The sequence below is a fragment of the Cervus elaphus genome, chromosome 33, assembly GCF_910594005.1.
Source record: "Cervus elaphus chromosome 33, mCerEla1.1, whole genome shotgun sequence".
Classification (NCBI taxonomy): domain Eukaryota; kingdom Metazoa; phylum Chordata; class Mammalia; order Artiodactyla; family Cervidae; genus Cervus; species Cervus elaphus.
In genome coordinates this window covers 33,313,928-33,332,842 of record NC_057847.1, presented here as the reverse complement: position 1 = coordinate 33,332,842, position 18,915 = coordinate 33,313,928, and the positions used below count along the sequence as shown (strand labels likewise).

Sequence of the window (18,915 nt, the reverse complement as noted above, 5' to 3'; positions counted from 1 at the left end):
ATCCTCCCCAAATAATCTACAGGTTTCATGCAATTCAACCCAACATCTTATAAGGTTTTTGTATTTTTTTTTAACAAGCTATTCTGATAGTCAACTGCAAAAGGCCAAGAAAACCATCAGAAAAGAAACATGATGGAGAACCTCTTAAAAGATGTCAAAATCCATTAGAAATATAGGAACAAACAGATCTAGTTAATAAGAAAAAAAGGACCAGTGAATATACAGGGGAAAAAATAATAGCTTTTAGCATTAAAAAAATGCTCAATTTCAACACAAACAAGGAAATGAAAATAAAAATAAGGTACCATTCTTATCCTACCATATTGTTTTTAAAAAAATAAAAAAACAAAAACCTCACATTGACAATAGCCAAAATTCCTGAGGATAGGGGAGGGGACATTCAATAGACTAATGATGCTAGTATAAGTTAGTATAGTTTCTCCAACTCGGTAGTATTTATCCAATGTCAAATGTGTACATTTGAGGCAGGGACTGCACTCTCTCCTCAAAATCACTCTGCCCTTATCTGCTTGGGCTCTGGGCTTCCCAATCTCCCAGCCATCTCTGCAGGTAGCCGTGGCCAATGTGAGAGCAAGCACTATGTGCCAAGTCCGGGCCTGGACTTTTAAGAAAGGCAGAGTGACTCCTCCACATTCTTTCCTCTCTTACCAGCTGGACACCAGCATCATGAGGTTTTAGGAAAAGGCAGAGTTGCAAGACGCAAAGAATTTAGGTTCCTTAAAGACAATGTGGAGAAAGGCTGACTGATCAAGTCTTACACCCACTCAAAACAATTACAGATGACAAAAATAAACATATGTTTGTATCTACTTTTCACAGGAGTTTAGCTTACCCCAAAAAATAAACTTCCCTTTAAATCAGTAATTTGTCATTTGGGAAACCATCCTCCAGAAATACTTCTCCATGTGTACAAAGACGTGTGTGTGTGGCTGAGTGGGTAGATGTGTTCACTGCAATAATTAGAATAGCAAAAAATTCAAAATAGCCTAAATGCCTCTCAATGGGGAAAGATAAAATAAACTATATTTACGTTCACCTTATAGACACCATTCATGGCTAATGAAATACTAAGTTAAAGAAAAATCAAGTTTAAAAACTACATAACAAGCCTGTTTATCATTTTTTTAAATGCCCCCACAATACATACATATATTTTGCACATTATTATGTAGATACTTCCAACTCCCAGCCCACAAACAGTGCTTAGGAAAAAAATCTGAAAAGTGTAAATATCAGAAACTTATTTATGCACAAACTGTGGCCTCCAAATACCACTTCTCAGCAAAAGGAGTTAAGATTGCCCTGTACAGTGGCTGATACCCATAATGGGTCAGTAAATACACAATAACCCTGGTATATCTTGCCGTATGCAACAGTACGGACACTACCAAAGACTTCTAGGATCATGTCATAAGGACTTGAAGAAGCTACTAATGACCAAAGATAAGTCAATCTGAGCAACTATAATAACCAAAATGGTTAGAAACACTCAAGTTTAATCCATATCACATAAACAAACAAACTCAAATCCTTAATCACCACTGGAGAATGCTAGGTCTGCAAGGGGCCTTTTTTGCTTGTTTCTGAAACCTGGGAATAAGGTCAAAGACGCAAGCATTTATCCAACTTTTCCTATACGAACTGTAACATTAGATAACGAACAAGCTTAAGTTTTTCTTTATAGGAGTATTTTAACTACGAAATGCAGAAGGAAAGATATAATCTTACTATAATTCTAAACCAAGCATGAATTGCTACTAATATCACACAAAAAAGAGGCAAGCAGAGATTATGTCTTTTTGATGGAAGAACACATCAACAAACAAGTATCAAATGTGAATCTAACCAAGCCTCTGGATCCATCAACAATTTAATGGAAAAACTGAGTATAAGCAACAAGTTATATGCTAATACGGCACACAATCAATACAATTCCTATCATGGAATACCTGCTGGATAAAAATCCTCGTTTCATTAACAGTAAGAAAGAGACATTAACAGTAAGAAAAAGAAGAGACTGCTGGAGAGAAAGAGGGAAAAGCAGAGAGGGAAGAAGAGAGAGGGAACCATCCAAGGCCCTCAGACTTCAGAAGAAAAACTAAAATCTTGACAATGATGAACAAGACCCTTCACAACCTGGCACCCTTCTCCCTCCCACCTCTGTTCTGAGGTTACCGCCTAGTCATCTTGCTCCTTCCCACCCTTAACCACATGACACGGACTCTTGCCTCAAGGACTTTGCACTTGCATTTCCCTCTGTCTGCAACCTTCTCTGGAATGTCTGCATGCTTGCTCCCTCAGTCAAATGCCATCTTCTCGGAGACCTTCCCTGATCAGCTGATAAAATCGAAGCCCTTCCCTCAACTCCCTATTTCACGTTCCAGCTTTACTTTTTCTCCACTGAGCTTATAACGTTCTAGCACCCTACAAAATTTCTTATTTGTTTACTTATTACATGGTTCCTCTCATTTGAATATAAGCTTCATGAGGTCAGCAATTATTATCCTTCTGAACCTTAAGAGTGTCTTAGAATAACTACTCAGGTGTTAATATATATTTATGTAAATCGATAAATTCAGCCCTTAAAAACAGTGCAATGTCAAGGTTTTCTTCAATTCTATATTATTTGAAAAAAATCAAACTGAAAATATCTTATAAGAAAAAACTACACATAGATTTTCTTTTTTCTGGAAATTAAAACCAGACCTAAAGATACTTGTGAGATCTTGTTTTACTTAACCTGTGTGCTGTCTCAACTGTCTGGTCCCAATCCTGCAAGGCTAGTTGTAGTTTCATTTTCTTTACCAAAGCAGGAAGGAAACTTGGAAAATTCATGATTATCTGGTTCACAGTCTCCAGAGCACCTGAATAATTCTGGCGCATCTCAAGGCACTGTGCCTAATGGGAGAAAAAAGTAAAAAGTGACATCAAAACTGTGATCATATACACTTAGGTTCTCACAGCAGGTGAGGTAGAATTCTAGCATTTAACATTTTCTATATTTTTGCTTTCTGACCTTTCTGTAAGGAATAGTCATCACTTTTGTAATCAGAAAAGTAAGTTTTAATCAAACAAAATTTTGAAACATCACACAGAATCAAAATATTTTATATAATAAGTGATTTTTTAAAAATTCACTTTTAAATAACAGAAATATAATTACAGGATAAAATTTTGAAATATATATCAAAAAAAATGTATTTATAACAGAAAAATTACCTTTTAGAATAAAATATTTCCAGGATATCTGTAAGTAGCATGTAAAACTAAGAAATTTTTATCTTTTTAAAAAAATTACTTTCAGCCTTAAAAAATTTTTAGAGATAAGCAATATAAATTGCAAAACTATCTCAATATTTTCACTTCTAAGAATTATCTTAAAGACATAACTGGATATTTATGGCAGGATTATTTATAATAGAAAAAGTTAAAGTAACCCAAAATGGCCACATAGGATTAAATGACAGTATATTTATTTAATAAGATTTCAGGTGCCATTAAAGGTCATTATGTTAATTTGTAGATCTATACGTATGAAACAAGGAGGTGTCATTTACAATATAATAAGTTTACCTGGTTATCTCCAATGCTGATATTTATTTTTAATTCAGATATTACTATATTCTAAAATTTTTCTACAATGTACATGTAATTACTTTCGTGGTCAGAAAATATAAATCTACAAATATAGTATGTGCTTTAGGAACAGATGATGAGGCCTATTTATCATATGTCAGATTTTTAAAAACGTGTTACTGAATCCCCTTCAGGAATAAATTTAGTCCTAGAATATCTCAGTTCAAAATGAGCATCTGCCTCAACAGATGCACAGTATATCTGCAATACATTCCTGAAATCAGTTTGAGATTATATTCCCAAAGAATTAAAGGAAAAGTGTGAGAACCATCCAATGATGCCATTGACTGCATCAAAATAAATTACTTAAACTTCTCAATGGCATACAATATAGCAAAAAAGAATAAAGATAATTTTTAAAAATATATAGACACATTTGGAATCTGTCTGAATAGCTGGTAACTTAAAATAAAATCATGCCAACAGAGCACATTTAGTACTTCCTTAGACCATTACCTCCCATATGAATGCAACATACCATATTAAATGAAGCTAAATTTGCTATATAATTGGTGCATATCATTCTGGGTGGAATTCAACTAATGCAAGCCTCTGACTGAATGAACTGAAAAATACATACATAATTGGAATGGGTTATATCAGAAAAAGAAAAAGAATGGGTTATATCAGTCTAAAAAGTATTAGAGGAAAAGGGAAAATCCTCCTAAGCTGCTTATATTAACACTTGAAATAGCCCTACCTGAGAAGATTATCTACTAGCTTTGCTTTAAGGACTAGAGAGGAAGAGAAATGATACAGAAAAACTTAAAAAAAAAAAAAAAAACCTTGCTATATGCCCATAAACTCCTGCAGTGCCATTAGGCAAAACCTGAGTCCAATCAGTATGAATTCTAGTTGTCCTGATGACAAGCATCTGAACAAGCTCACTAGCCATGGAAACTGACAAGGGCAATGTAGGGACATTGGCAGTAGCCAAGACACTAATAATCCTCTTTTTCTTTTTTATCCCCTCCCCCAAATTGCTAATTTAATAGACTCTTTTCCTAATATAAATTCAGTTTCTTTTTGCTGAAATTAAAAAAATTTTTAAGGCATTCAAAGTCATCAATGGGATTGAAGAAAGAGTCCAAGTTAAATACTTCCACCCACCAATGATTTCTAATGACTTTACCACTTGGTTATCCCTCCCAGTGTATGGGTAAGTGATAGCATGCTATTTCTCTTTTCATCAGCTGCCAATCTACCCGGTTCAAAGCAACAGCTAAAGGCTTTACAGAAGCAGCCAGCCTCTCATCCCTATCCCATCCATGCCCACCTGCCCTGACACTCACCTTTCCCTCAATCCTTCACTTCTCTCCCCTTCACTCATTCTGCTTTAGTCTCCAGACTAAATGAATATGCCTTAAGGTATATGAACTCTCTACCCATCTATTTGTAATGCTCTCCCTAGGGGCCCACATGGCTTCAAACCTCACCTCCTATATATCTTTGCTCAAATGTCACTTTCTCTGACTACATCATTTAAAACTGCTTTCATACCCCAGTTGTACTTCTCGCTGTATATTCTTCCATTGTACTTATCACCTTCTAAAATACTACTTAATTTGCTTTGTTTTGTCTCTCTCCACCAGTAGGACATAAGCTTCATAAAAGAAAGACGTTTTATTTTGCTCAGGGTATCCCTAGTATGTAGAGTGATGTCTCACACATATTAAGACACATCATAGATGATTGGTGAGTAAATAATATAGGAACTACCACAACTAACAGCAACAACAAAAACAATTAAAACTGACCCAGGATTTAAGAATTTGGCAAGGAGTACTTTTCCCTAGTTTACTGTTCATCATCCTATACAAATGCAGTTGAGAGTTGAAAGTATCATTTAAAACCATCATTTTGAGCTACTTAGTTTTGTTGGGTTTCAGATATATTACAAATAAATTTTAAAACATCATTTTATTAATCTAACTCCAACTCACCTTACCCAGTAGAGCAAAAATATCATTCCCATCTTGCAATCCCTCTTCAAAGTATCTTAATGCTTTTTTAGTATAAGGTTCTTTTCTTCTTGTAATATCAAGCCATGCTCTCAAAACCTGTCCCTGTAAAACAAATAATTCTAATATTTTATTTTTTCTTGGAAAGGAAAGAAACAAATGTTGATGAGTTAAACTCCACATCATTCTTATTTGTAATCAGTCACAAAAATCACTCTATTGAATAATCTTATGAAAAATAAAACTATAATAAAATCACTTTCAAGCCCTTGCCAGCCTCGAGACTTGAGAACTATTATGAATTTCAGTCTTTAAGATTACTACTATAGTCAGTATTAATATGAAGAAGTTTGTAAAATATTCCATTTATGCTAAATAACCAATAATCTTACATGGGGCTTTTCTAATAAACTATTATCAATAATTGTTAAACATGTTACTTTTTTGGGGGAAACAGACCAAATGAAATAAGATGAGGAAGAAGTTCCTTGTTTCACATTTATTAAATATTAAGATAATTTGGCAACTATCTCATTCTCTTTGACTATTCCAGTAAGATTCAAATAAAAGGATAAAATGCCCTCAGAAATTTAAAAATGAAGCAGTCATGAACATTTACCTTCAAAAATGTTAGTTAGCCAATTCGCTGCAAGGTTTATAGGATTAGAAATAAGATGGATACTCATATATTATTTTTCTTTTTAATGCCAAATAAAAAGCTATGAAATCTGCTCCCCTCTGTCAAAAAAAATTCTAGGTGAATTACTAAAACTTTTAAATCTTTAACTAAGATCATATTTACTTCCCTGTATTATACCTGAAAAGACAGGTAAGAATTCTTAAACAGTGCTACTTGTACTCACTAGATCACTGTCCTTATTTGAATTGTTTCAAACTTGTGGATAATTCCCAACCTTTATTTCTATTTCAACACCTCTTCTAATTTTTTCTTTTCTTTCCAAAAGTTCATCTACTGTCTTCATCTCACTGTTCTGCCAGTGCCTGAAATATAGCACGTCTAAAGGCAAACACATCACCTCTCTCCAAGATTACCTTCTCATCCCAATGTGTTTTTTATCCAAGTTAACTGGTCTGTGAATTGTCCAGGCTTAAAACTTCAGACAGACATCCTTGGTATCTGACACCTCAGTATCTTTCCTGCACTATTTATAGTAAGTTGTAAAATCTTGCAGGTATTTGATAATTCTCAAGTTCCTATACACTGTATAATTTTAGTGTAGGTTCTTAAAACATTTTGCATAAAGCACTATCTTTGCAAAGGGGCCTGCATTCTGGTTTCTCCTCAGGCCAGTTCATCCTGTAAACCTTTGCTAAATTCATATTCTGAATTTTCACTTTAAAGTATCACTGACATGATTAAAAATCTTCAATGACCCTCAATGCATATCAAACTAGATACAAATATTTGTACCTACCCATCAAGATCCTTCAATTTGCCCCAATCTACTTTTCCGACCTTTTCTTCCATTCTCTTCTGTATACCCTAAACTCTGGTCAGATGTGAGGTTCTCACTGTACCCAGAACCTATGTGTCTCCTTGTTTTCCTTATCTCCATATTATCTCCCATGTTGGGTATATCTACTTCCCTTTTCCATAATCTTTGCTGGTGGAAACTGTATCCATCTTTCAAATTTTAGCTCAAATACTACTTCCTTCAAGAAATTCTTCTTCATTCTCCTAACATTTATGTAATGGGTGAATAGTGCCAGGCACAAAATAAATGAGCAATAAATGCTAACCTAATATTTCCCTGCACATTTTAATCACAATTCTCATTCCATTTGTCAATTTTCTCCTAATATTAACTGGGTATGTGCTCTACAACACTGCTAGGTGATTCGTTCATGAAAGTAAAGTTTATGCATTTCTTATCTTTCTAATAACAGTGCACATAAAGGTGCCCTGTACCTAGAGCAGTGCAATAAGGAGAGTGGGAAGGAAGGAAAGAGAAAGGACAGGAAGGAAGGGAGGGAAGGAAGCAGGAAGGGATCTCATCAAGAGCTAATAGACTGCATTAAAAAAGCAACCTAAGAAAACCAGAATTTTACAAAATATCAAAATAAAGCTGTTACTTATAAAGTGAGCATAGAGTGGGCAATGACAAAGAATACCACTGAATATATAAATAACACTAAGGTTTCTTTAAAGATACTATTTCAAAATAAGAAAATCAGCTACCTCTTTACTCCCATTTGATATCTTGATCATTCGGTCAATATATTCTCTCGCTTTATCATGCCGACCAACGTGCCACAAAAACAAGCCTGCATGGTACAAAACTTTTGGTCCAGCTCCTTTACGCTGCTCTTTCACTCTGGCATCTGATTCAAGAATAGCTTCTCTATCTGGGAGAGGGAAAAAACACACTAAGTGAAAATTAAATTCTAATCAAGAGTTTATGATAGGTCAGATAATTAACAGCAGAGAATATAGTTCTTCTCTTTATAGCAACACTAGTAGAAATAAATGCAAGAAATATGCAAGCCCCAAAATCACTGCAGATGGTGATTGCAGCCATGAAATTAAAAGATGCTTGCTCCTTGGAAGAAAAGTTATGGCCAACCTAAACAGCATATTAAAAAGCAGAGACATTACATTGCCAACAAAGGTCCATCTCTAGTCAAAGCTATGGTTTTTCCAGTAGTCATGTATGGATGTGAAAGGTGGAATATAAAGAAAGCTGAGCGCCGAAGAATTGATGCTTTTGAACTGTGGTGTTGGAGAAGACTCTTGAGAGTCCCTTGGACAGCAAGGAGATCCAACCAGTCCATCCTAAAGGAAATCAGTCCTGAATATTCATTGGAAAGACTGATGCTGAAGCTGAAACTCTAATACTTTGACCACCAGGTGCGAAGAACTGACTCATTGGAAAAGACCCCAATGCTGGGAAAGACTGAAGGCAGGAGGAAAGGGGGATGACAGAGGATGAGATGGTTGGACGGCATCACAGACTCAATGGACATGAGTTTGAGTAAATTCCAGGAGTTGGTGATGAACTGGGAGGCCTGGCATCCTGTGGTCCATGGGTTGCAAAGAGTTAGACATGATTGAGCAACTGAACTGAACTAAGTAGTTTAAAATTTCCTAGTAGCTACAAAGAAGTAAAAAGAAAGAAGTAAAATTGACTTTAATAATATATTTTATTTGACCCAATATATCCAAATGATGATTTCATTTGGATTTGAAAAAAGAAGATAATTTCCTTTTTTTCCCTTCTTTTCAAATTCTGATATGCACTTTACGCAAAGCACATCTCAATTAAGATGTTAAATTTTCTTCAGAAAATCTTTATACTTAGATTTCATAAAATTTATTTTGGAAAAAAACACAATCATATTCATCCTAAACATATTTCTAACAACCGAATCAACTACCAGTAAAAGTAAATTAATTAAATTTAAAATTCATATCCTCAAGTAAGACACATTTCAAATGCTCTATAGCCATGTGTAGCTAACAACTACTGTGACCACACTGCCATTCTATGGTTTATGTCATTCTCAAGACATTAAAAAAAGTTATTAACGACTCTAATATAGGACAATTATTAAGGGAAAATCCAGAACTAGTAGTCAAATTACCCTAATTCTTAATCCAATTCTAAAACACACATCAGGCTGCTGTCATAGGCCAATGAAAAGTGGTATAATTACTGCTACTCATATAGTTTAATGGGCTTCCCAGGTGACGCTAATGGTAAAGAATCTGTCTGCCAATGCAGGAGAAACAAGACACGTGGGTTCAATCCCTGGGTCGGGAAGATCCCCAGGAGAAGAGAATGGCTACCCACTCCAGTACTCTTGCTTGGAGAATCTCATGGACAGAGGAGCCTGACGGGCTACAGTCCATGGGGTCACAAAAGAGTCAGACATTACTGAGTGACTTCTAAAAGTCTAATCACTTCTATTTAATCTGTTATGTATGTGCTTAGGACACAAACGTCAATTAGATCCAAATCCTGGGTCAAATCAGAATGTGGATCAGTCAGGTAATAGGAAAAAGAAATGTGAAGTTGAGGGTTGAGATTCCAACAGACTAACTTTTGGGAAATGGCCGCCAAGGAAAGGTACATGACTCTTCCTCTTAACTCTAGTGATATAAACTTAAGTACAGGATTACCAAGGTACAACTTTTTGAATTTAGGAAACAAAATCTCATTCCGGAGGCCCAGATTGATTGGCAAGATATCCCTTCTGCCCAACATGCCCATGGAACACCTTCAGAAATTTTCATCAAATAGTCCTGATACAGAAACAGAACTTATCAGGGCAGAAGCAGGCATTGCACCTTCCTGCCTACATTTCCATCAAGCAGAGAATCAGTTAGCTCACAAAGCTGGCTCTTGCCAGATATCAGCTCCAGTTCTTTTTTTTTTTTTTTTTTTCAGCTCCAGTTCTTAATGCATCACAGCCTTTTCATTACCAGGGCTTTCATCAATATTCTGGAAGAACGTACAAGAACAATCTAGGCCCTTTCTCAGCGAGACTGACAGGCTTCTGGGCCTCTCCTGAGTGCAAGCCCACTCAGCATCATCTATGCAAAGTCGAGTGAGGACGCAGGTGTCTCTAAACAATGTTTCTGCCTCCATCTTTTTAATGTCCTGGAAATCACATTTTCCAACAGAACCAGTACTCTTGGGAATAACCAATTAAATAACAATTTGTTTCAGGAAGAAAATATTTTGTTACTTTTTTTTTTTTTGGCTTACTGACTATATTAGCTTTTCTATGCAAACTCTCTGCTCCAGCTATATACACTCCTGCCGGAGCACAGAGAAAGGGGATCCAGAGAGGAGCCTAATCCTGAACCATTTTGACATATTTGCCCACCAAGTTCTCCTGTCTGACAAATATGCTTTATACTCAAACCCTAGCTATCCTTCAAAGACAAGACCAATCTCCATTTCCACAAAGCCCTCCCAGCCTACTGATATGGATAAACAGTACATGCCATTTTCAATTAACTATGGATTCATCTGTTTTATTTTGTATCATTAAGAGTAACATTAGTATTTAATCTTTGTGGGTTTAACATTTTCTTTCCCAACTAAATTATAAACTGATGCTGCAGATCACTTCTTACAATTCTTGTGGCTCCTCTTCAGCAGTCCCCAATGTTTTCAACACCAGGGACCAGTTCCAGGAAGACATTGTTACCACAAACTTGGAGGGGGCTAGTCTGGGAATGATTCAGGTGCATCATATCTAGTGTGCATTTTATTCCTCATCTACTATGGCCACTGATCTGACAGAAGGTACTGGTCTACCACCCTGAGGTTGGGAACCCCTTGCTTTATCTGATACAGTCCCGTGCAGAAAGTATCTAGTTGTTAGATTTGTTGACAAGCTAAACATATTAAATAACATTTTATTGATTTGTACATGTATATGTGTGGGAAGGATGTAAGTGATACTCTGATTAAGAAAAAACTGTTTTCTATTATTTTAAAAAATTCTATGACATTTGCTAAGTTTCCAACTACTTGAAACAAAATCTCTTTTTATGATGCTATTAGCTGTTACTAGATATGTATGGATGAACACAATATTATTTCTTTGTTATTACCTAAAATTTTAATACTGTTCTGCCTTAGCCATTAAGATACACTAAATATTAAGACAGTTCACATAATTTTAATTACTGGTTTATGTATAAAGTTCCTTATATAATCTAATCATATCTCCCAACCTACTACTGGATAAAAATTTGCTGAATATCTTAAAAAGAGCTAGCCCCCTTGGGGGATATAAGGGCTTTTAAGAAGCTTAAGATATAGTAGAAGAGAGGAAACACATTTAACTATATATGCACACAAGTTAAAATTGACTGCTACAGAGTAATTTAGGTATACGCCTATTTTGAGCTGTCCTTTTTTGGTTTAACCATTGCTAATACATAGTCACCTTTATATTAATTCAAACAATTCCTACAGACTAATGAAACTTCTGCCATAGGATATAAGAAATATGAAAGCTAGAAAAGACTCATATTTCTTGTGCTTAATAAACTTAAGGTCTTGTTAGGACGATAAAACAAATATGATATTTATAGTATCCACAGACAATATATAATACAGTATGAACAGACTGAAGGTTAAGGTAATTGACAAAAATCAAAATGAACTGAGTAGAAAAAACTGCCTAAGCATTATACTTAAATACTATACCTGGATTAGGGCTCATTTTATGAGCGTATATCAGTGCAATTAGAGAACAAAGTGATACATCTTGTTTATTCTTAATAGCCTCAAATTCTCGAAGAGCTTCTTGAATTTTACCTGAAAATCAAAACCACAAAGTGAAAAATTATCCTTGGTGCAAAACAAGAATTTAAAACTTGTGGAAGTGCTTAATAATTAGCATGTACCTTCCATTAATGTAGCATAGGCATGATAAAACCTGAAGACTGGGTCACTGCCATAGCTCTTCATTCCCTCACTGGCAACAAGTAACACATGGTGGAAATATCTCTCCTGACAGTAGTAATTAATCAAAGCCTAAAAGGAAATAAAGTTAAGAGATTCCAATGTCTTGAAATACTCTAACAAGCAGGCATTAATCTAAGATCTTGAATAATCTAAAACTTACTGTATTTTTTCTTCCAAGTTCCTTAAAATATTGTTAAAGCCTAGAACTTAGTACTAAGGAATATAGAACACAATTAACAAAAGATTACTAAAATAACAATATTTTCTAATAATTTCAATCTTTTTCTCCTAAATGCTTTCTTAACAATATCAAAGTCAGAGTACTTTCAATTACAAAAAAAGTTAAAAAAAGACTAGAGGCTTCTATCGCCAGACCATAGGTTTCTTAAAACAAACAAACACTTTGTTTCTATTTTGTTTTTGTAGCATCACAAAGTAATGACCTATTAAACCCAGCAATTTATTGTCAAAGATTATGTTTTCCGAGTTCCATAATAAATAAATGTCAGTAAAACAAAGAATCTATTTTTTAAAGGAAATCACTCTCTTCAGGCTTTTTTCAAAATTATATTATTCATATACAAGGCAGAAAACTACTATCAGCTATACTAAGTCGCTTGAGTCGTGTCCGACTCTTTGGGACTCCATAGACTGTAGCCCCCCAGGCTCCTCTGTCCATGGGATTCTCCAGCCAAGAGTACTGGAGTGGGTAGCCATTCTCTTCTCCAGGGGATTTTCCCAACCCAGGGATCAAACCTGTGTCTCTAATGTCTCCTGCACTGATAGGCAGGTTCTTTATCACTAGTGCCAGCTGGGAAGCCCACTAGCAGCTATGCTTTATACGGTTTTTCTCAGGATCTTATCTAAGGCTTAGTTGCTAACCTAATCAAAGAGGGAAACCATATTCCATATTTCCCATCACTGAGATACACCTGGTTCACCTCCACGAACCAATTCAGGCCATTCCATACCTATCTAGTATGACTCTTCAGCTGGCTCATCTGTGAGAAACACAAATAAAGCACGCATTGACAGGGTTAAAATGAGTGTCTATACAGCTTTTTTTTTTTTTTCACCGTCTACTGTTTCTGGAGGGTTACAGTCTGAGAGCTTTTCTAGAACAGCCAGGCAAACGTCCCCTGTAACCTTCACTGTGCTTCCCTCCTCTGGTTGCTGTTCTCTAGGCCCTTCTCAGCCAGTTTCTTCAAAGCATGATTCAGATGTCGTTTCCGAGACCCCCACAGCACATCGCAGAAAAGCGCAGGTTTCCTCCAGAGCCTCTTCCCTAAGGTTGCGAGTGACTTGGTTTGCTACAACTAAGGACACTTTTGGGGCTTCCCTGGTGGCCCAGATGGAGACTCAGGTTGGATCCTTGGGTTGGGAAGATCCCCTGGAAGAGGGCATGGCAACCCACTCTAGTATTCTTGCCTGGAGAATTCCACGGACAGAGGAGCCTGGCAGGTTACAGTCCACAGAATAGCAAAGAATTGGACACTTTTAATATCATCTTGCTTGATTTTCTGTTCAGCAGTTAGTATCGCTAAGCACCTATATAACTCTCCTGAAAGGCAGGGGCATGGTAACATAAAAAGGACATGGATTTTAAAGTAAAAAGACCTGGTTTCAAATTTCTGGTCATCTGACAGCACCTCAGTTTGCTCACTGATAAAATGCTGGTAGTAATTTACAGGTCATTGTGACTTGAGTTATCATACTCAATTCCTCTTATTCGGGGGGGGGGGGGGTGGGGGAAGTTCCTCAAAACTCCATAAGTTGATATTAAAAAGAAACAAAACAGAAAAACGTGTCAAGACCTCTCATCACAGCTCCAGATTTCTATTTTCAGTTTCTCTACCACCCAAGCCAGACAGACACACCTACTCAGGAATTCTGTCTTCCTGTTTGCACAGTCCCCCTAAGTCTAACCAGTCAGTAGGCTCTTCTGTTCCTCTAGTCTACTTCCCACTCCCCGTACCAATTTCTACTGTCTTGGTTCAGGTTAGGTTGTCCAATCCAAAAACATTTACTGAGTGCCAGGCACTGGACAAAGTACAGTGACTATAAAGATGAATACGACATGGTTCGTGTCCCAGAAAAGCCCTAGAAAAGCTTAAGATTTTCAACTGAGACTAGAATCTAAAGACTATTTGAACACACATCTATAGTCGACTAATCTTCAACAAAGGAGGTAAGAATATGTTGGAGTTACAGATACAATGGAGAAAACACCATCTCTTCAGCAAGTGGTGCTGGGAAAGCTGAATAGTGGCATGTAAATCAATGAAGTTAAAACACAACCTCATACCACATATACAAAAAAAAACCTCAATGACTTAAAAACTAAAAAATAAACATGACACCATAAAACTCCTAGAAGAGAACTTACGCAAAATATTCTCTGACATAAATTGTACCATTCGTTTTCTTAGGTCAGTTTCCCAAGACAATATAAATAAAAGAAAAAATAAACAAATGGGACCGAATCAAACTTAAAAGTTTTTGCATAGCAAAGGAAATCATAAACAAAACAAAAAGGCAACCTATGGACTGGAAGAAAATATTTGCAAAATATTTGCTTAATATCCAAAATATACAAACAGCTCATACAACTCAGAAACAACAAGAAAACCCAAACAACCCAATAGAAAAATGGGCATAAGACTTAAACAGACATTTCTCCAAAGACATACAGATGGCCAACAGACACATTAGAAAGATGCTCAACATCGGTAATTAATACAGAAGTGCAAATCAAAACTACAATGAAATATCACCTCACACCGGCCGTCATTAAAAAAAAATCTACAAATAACAATTGCTGGAGAGAGTGTGGAGAAAAGGGAACCCTCCTACACTGTTGGTGGGACTGTAAGTTGGCGCAGTCACTATGGAAAACAATATAGAGGTTACTCAAAAAACTAAAAATAGAGTTGCCGTATGATCCTGCGGTCTCACTCCTGGGCATATATCTGGAGGAAACGAATTAAATAGGTACATATACCCCAGTGTTCACAGCAGTACTATTTACAATAGCCAGGACATGGAAGTAACCTAAATGTCCATCGACATAGGACTGGATAAAGAAGATGTGTGTGTATATATATATACACACACATAATGGAATATTAGTAATAAAAATAATGCCATTTTGCAGCAACATGGATAAACATAGAGATTATCATACTAAGTGAAGTCAGAAAGACCAATAACATATGATATCACTTATATGTGGAATTAACATATAACACAAATGCACTTATTTATGACACAGAAGCAGATTCACAGACAGAAGAGCCTGGTAGCAGCCAGGGAGGAAGGGAGATAGGGGAGGGACAGACTGGGAATTTGGAGTTAGCAGAAACTATTATATACAGAATGCATAAACAACAAGGTCCCTACTATAGCACAGGGAGCTACATTCAATATCCTGTGATAAACCACAATGGAAAAGAATATCAAAAAGAATTAACTCATTTAATTATTAAGAATTAACTCAGTTAATTATAACTGAGTCACTTTGCTGTACGCTAGAAATACAACCTTGTTAACCAACCATACTTCAATAAAGCAAAGTTTTTAAAAGACTGAAATACAGTGTAGCAAATGCAACAAAAGAACTTATAAACTGCTTTGGGAATGCAGGAGAGTGAGGCTGGGGTATGGGAGAATGGAAGAGTAAAATTCTTGGGGAGGACTTAGAAACTGATTCTATTCACAAACTCCTACTTCCTACATACATACTCTTACCCATTCCTCTTTCATGATTCATAAAGGAAGTCAGTCAAAAGAGGAATCAAACACAGAAGGCAGAACTAAGCCATGATTCCCTGGGATCGGGTGAGGATGGAGAGGACTCAAAGCAGCCTTGTATGCTGGAGCGGGGCCCAGCACACTGAGGCGTAGGGGCCACATCTGGCCTGCTGCCCGTTTTCACACAGCCAGCAAGTTAACACGTCCAAATGGGTGAGCAAAAAAAAAGAGAAGAAAAATATATGAAACTTACATGAAATTCAACTTTCAGGGTCCGTAAGTAAAGTTTTATTGGAACAAAACCACGCTCATTTGCTTAAGTATTGTCTATGGCTGTTTTCATGCTATGACAGCAGACTGGATACCACGGAGACCCTATGGTCGGTAATGCCTGAATATGTACCACCTGGCCCATTATAGAGAAAGTTTGCCATTTCTAGAGGCTTTAGTAGAACAGGGATAATTGGAAGAGGAGGTTGGAGAAAAAGCTGGGGTCAAGAAGGACCTCCTATTGAGCTGATTTTATCATGCTAAAAACAACACTTTTTAGCATGAAAAGTGTTTTTATTGAAAAGTTCATTTAGGTGGCAACATGAAGAACAAATTTAAGGAGACCGGAAAGGCTCCACAGGAAAATAATGTAAAATTTCAGACAAAAAAGCAAAAGACTCTGTCATTTGGCTAAGTGTTCTCCATCCACTCATCACCAGCAAATACCACTACACACTGCATTCACCTGTTTATGGACTAACTCCTCCCCCCCTCAAATGTAGAAAGATTTGGGAGGGTTTTTCTTAGCTTTATTATTACAGGGCTTATTATCTGCAAGGTTTATTATCTTGAGAGCTTAGAACAATGATAGACACAAGGGACACATTCAATAAACATTTGTTGAATTAATTTAATTAAGGTTTTCGCCAGCAATAGACTATAAAACTTCACTTCTTCCCCAGTGAAGGCGGGGACTGTTCTATTCATTACTATCCCCAGTTCCAGTGGACACACAGTGTTGAACAAGGGAATCAGTGAACAAATGAATGGATAAGATCATGATCCTAAAAAGTAACTTCTTTTATTTCCAAGTCTCATATTTTGTTTTCGTATCATTTCTTAAGTGGATCGCCATTAAATATTTGCCGAACAGATGCAACAGTGATAAACAGAGAAGTTGTTGTTCAGTCGCTTAGTCGTGTCCGACCATCACCCTAAAATACTCCATTTTCAAGCCTATGTCTTTAATTGATTTCATAAAATCTTTTTGCTCCTTTTACCATCGCAGGGGGATTGCTGACACTAGTTTGCTGGAGTCCTTAAAAATCGCACCTCGGAGTCGCACTCGGGGTCATAAAGTGACTAAAAACCTTATGAGCAAACAGGGTGCAAAAGTAAAAGTAAACACGGCCAACAAGATGGGACAAGCACCTTAACGGCAGTTCGGAGGCAGCGCGTCGGGGGGGGGCTGCCCGACCTGAAGATTCCTACGCAGGGTCGGCGGAGGGAGAGCAGGTGATGTACACCACAGGCCGGCGCCCCAAACGGGGACACCCAGCCGGACTGGGCAGCGGGCACCGCAAGAAACAACGGCCTCGCCCGGTCGGCCCGCGCGCTCTCCCACGCCCCCCGGCCCCTCGCCATCCCCCGACAGCAACACGCGGCCACATCCTGCCCGCTCACCTTCAGCCCCTGCGAGTCCATTGCTTCCCCAAGGCCAGGCCGCAGGCCTCCCGATCGTGCGCCTGCCGAAGCCTAACAGCAGAGCCAGGGGCTCAAGCCCCGCCGCCCAGGCCCAAACTCGCTCGGGACGCGGCGGGAGGGGCGGGGCGGGGCGGATCCGAGCCGCCATTGGCTGCCAGTGTGAGGGGGCGGGCCCTCGCGGCAGGGATTGCAGGTCCAGGCGCCGCGGGGACCTGGAGGGAGCGCTGCGCGTGGGGAAGGGGGCAGTACCCACCGCCTGCCCCGGGAGGTGGAGGCGGCCCAACGCGGAAACGACCCGAGGAGGGCGGTGGGAGGGCGGTGGGGGGGCGGTCTCCAGGATAAGGAATTAAAGAATGAAGGAAATGGAGGAGAACGGAGGGAAAAGGCAAGTGTGTTTCCCATCACTGACTACAAAGAAAGACACCATTTTCTGCGTGTTTGAGTAGAGGCAGGTTCCCGCACTGCGACTGTTTAGAAGGCCTGACCAGCGCAGGAAAAAGCCTTTAACTTTCACGTGTAGTAGTTGCATTATGGCCACAAGGTGGCGCAGAAAAATCACAAGCTCTTAACAGAAAGGGATGAGCTTCTGGGGCCTATCTTTGCGAGCATTGCTGGAAATCTCGCGTTTCCTGTTAGAATGCACATTAAATTAGTCCTTTAAAAAAAAAAAAAAAAAAAGCCCTTTTTTACTCCCTGATGATGAGAGGAACCAATAAAGTAACCTAGTTTTTCAGTTAAAAATAATATTGCCGATTTTAAACTGAGAATAGATTTAATCCCTACACAAACATTTATGTTTGTGCCAGTTAGGCAACTGTCAGTTGCTGATAGATTTCTTAAGTTATTTAGTGAATTAAATTGAAATATAATGAACTAAGAGATTTCGTATTTCTGCTTAAAGATATTTTCAGAGGAAGATTTGAAGTTTAACTAATCTTTGTAGAGTCTTTTACACGGATTCCAAATTTCAATCCCAATTATTTTAATTTAGTTGATATAATTCAGAGTTGCCTTAATCAGATCTTAAGTTTGTTAAGCAGTCAAAAAACATTAACCTTTTTATATGCCAGGAGTTTAGGTAATGTCAATCTTGTGGGAAAGGATGACTAAGATAACAGGCTCCAATGCTAGGCAATATTTCTCACTGGTTTTCCTTAAGAGTGCATTCTCCTCAAAGAGGCACATATTATTTCATAGAGACTAGTTCTTTCTTGTTTGTTTTATAGTCAAGCTAAATGTTTGTGGTAATGGACAGCTGGTATTACCTGCTGGTCTGATTTTCAGAGTCTGTGGATTAATCCACAGTTGGTATGCAGCAGAAAATACCAGAAACCAAGGTCCTCATCAAATAATGCTGCACCTGAAGCTCCAACACTTTGGCCACCTGATGCGAAGAGCTGAGT

The 18,915-nt window shown here is 37.6% G+C and overlaps 1 protein-coding gene across 2 annotated transcripts in view; it reads right to left on the bottom strand.

Annotated features, from left to right (window-relative positions):
• Positions 1 to 17,642, bottom strand: part of TTC21B (tetratricopeptide repeat domain 21B) — an 87,432-nt gene extending 69,790 nt beyond the window's left edge. For both annotated transcript variants that reach the window (XM_043894344.1, XM_043894345.1), the window contains exons 1-6: positions 17,492 to 17,642; positions 12,007 to 12,136; positions 11,807 to 11,917; positions 7,819 to 7,985; positions 5,601 to 5,723; positions 2,762 to 2,919 (exon numbers count right to left, since the gene is read on the bottom strand). In XM_043894344.1, the coding sequence (XP_043750279.1) occupies positions 2,762 to 2,919; positions 5,601 to 5,723; positions 7,819 to 7,985; positions 11,807 to 11,917; positions 12,007 to 12,136; positions 17,492 to 17,512 (710 nt within the window). In that variant the 5' untranslated portion in view covers positions 17,513 to 17,642. The remainder of the gene's footprint in view (positions 1 to 2,761; positions 2,920 to 5,600; positions 5,724 to 7,818; positions 7,986 to 11,806; positions 11,918 to 12,006; positions 12,137 to 17,491) is intronic.
• Positions 17,643 to 18,915: the final 1,273 nt, after the last annotated feature.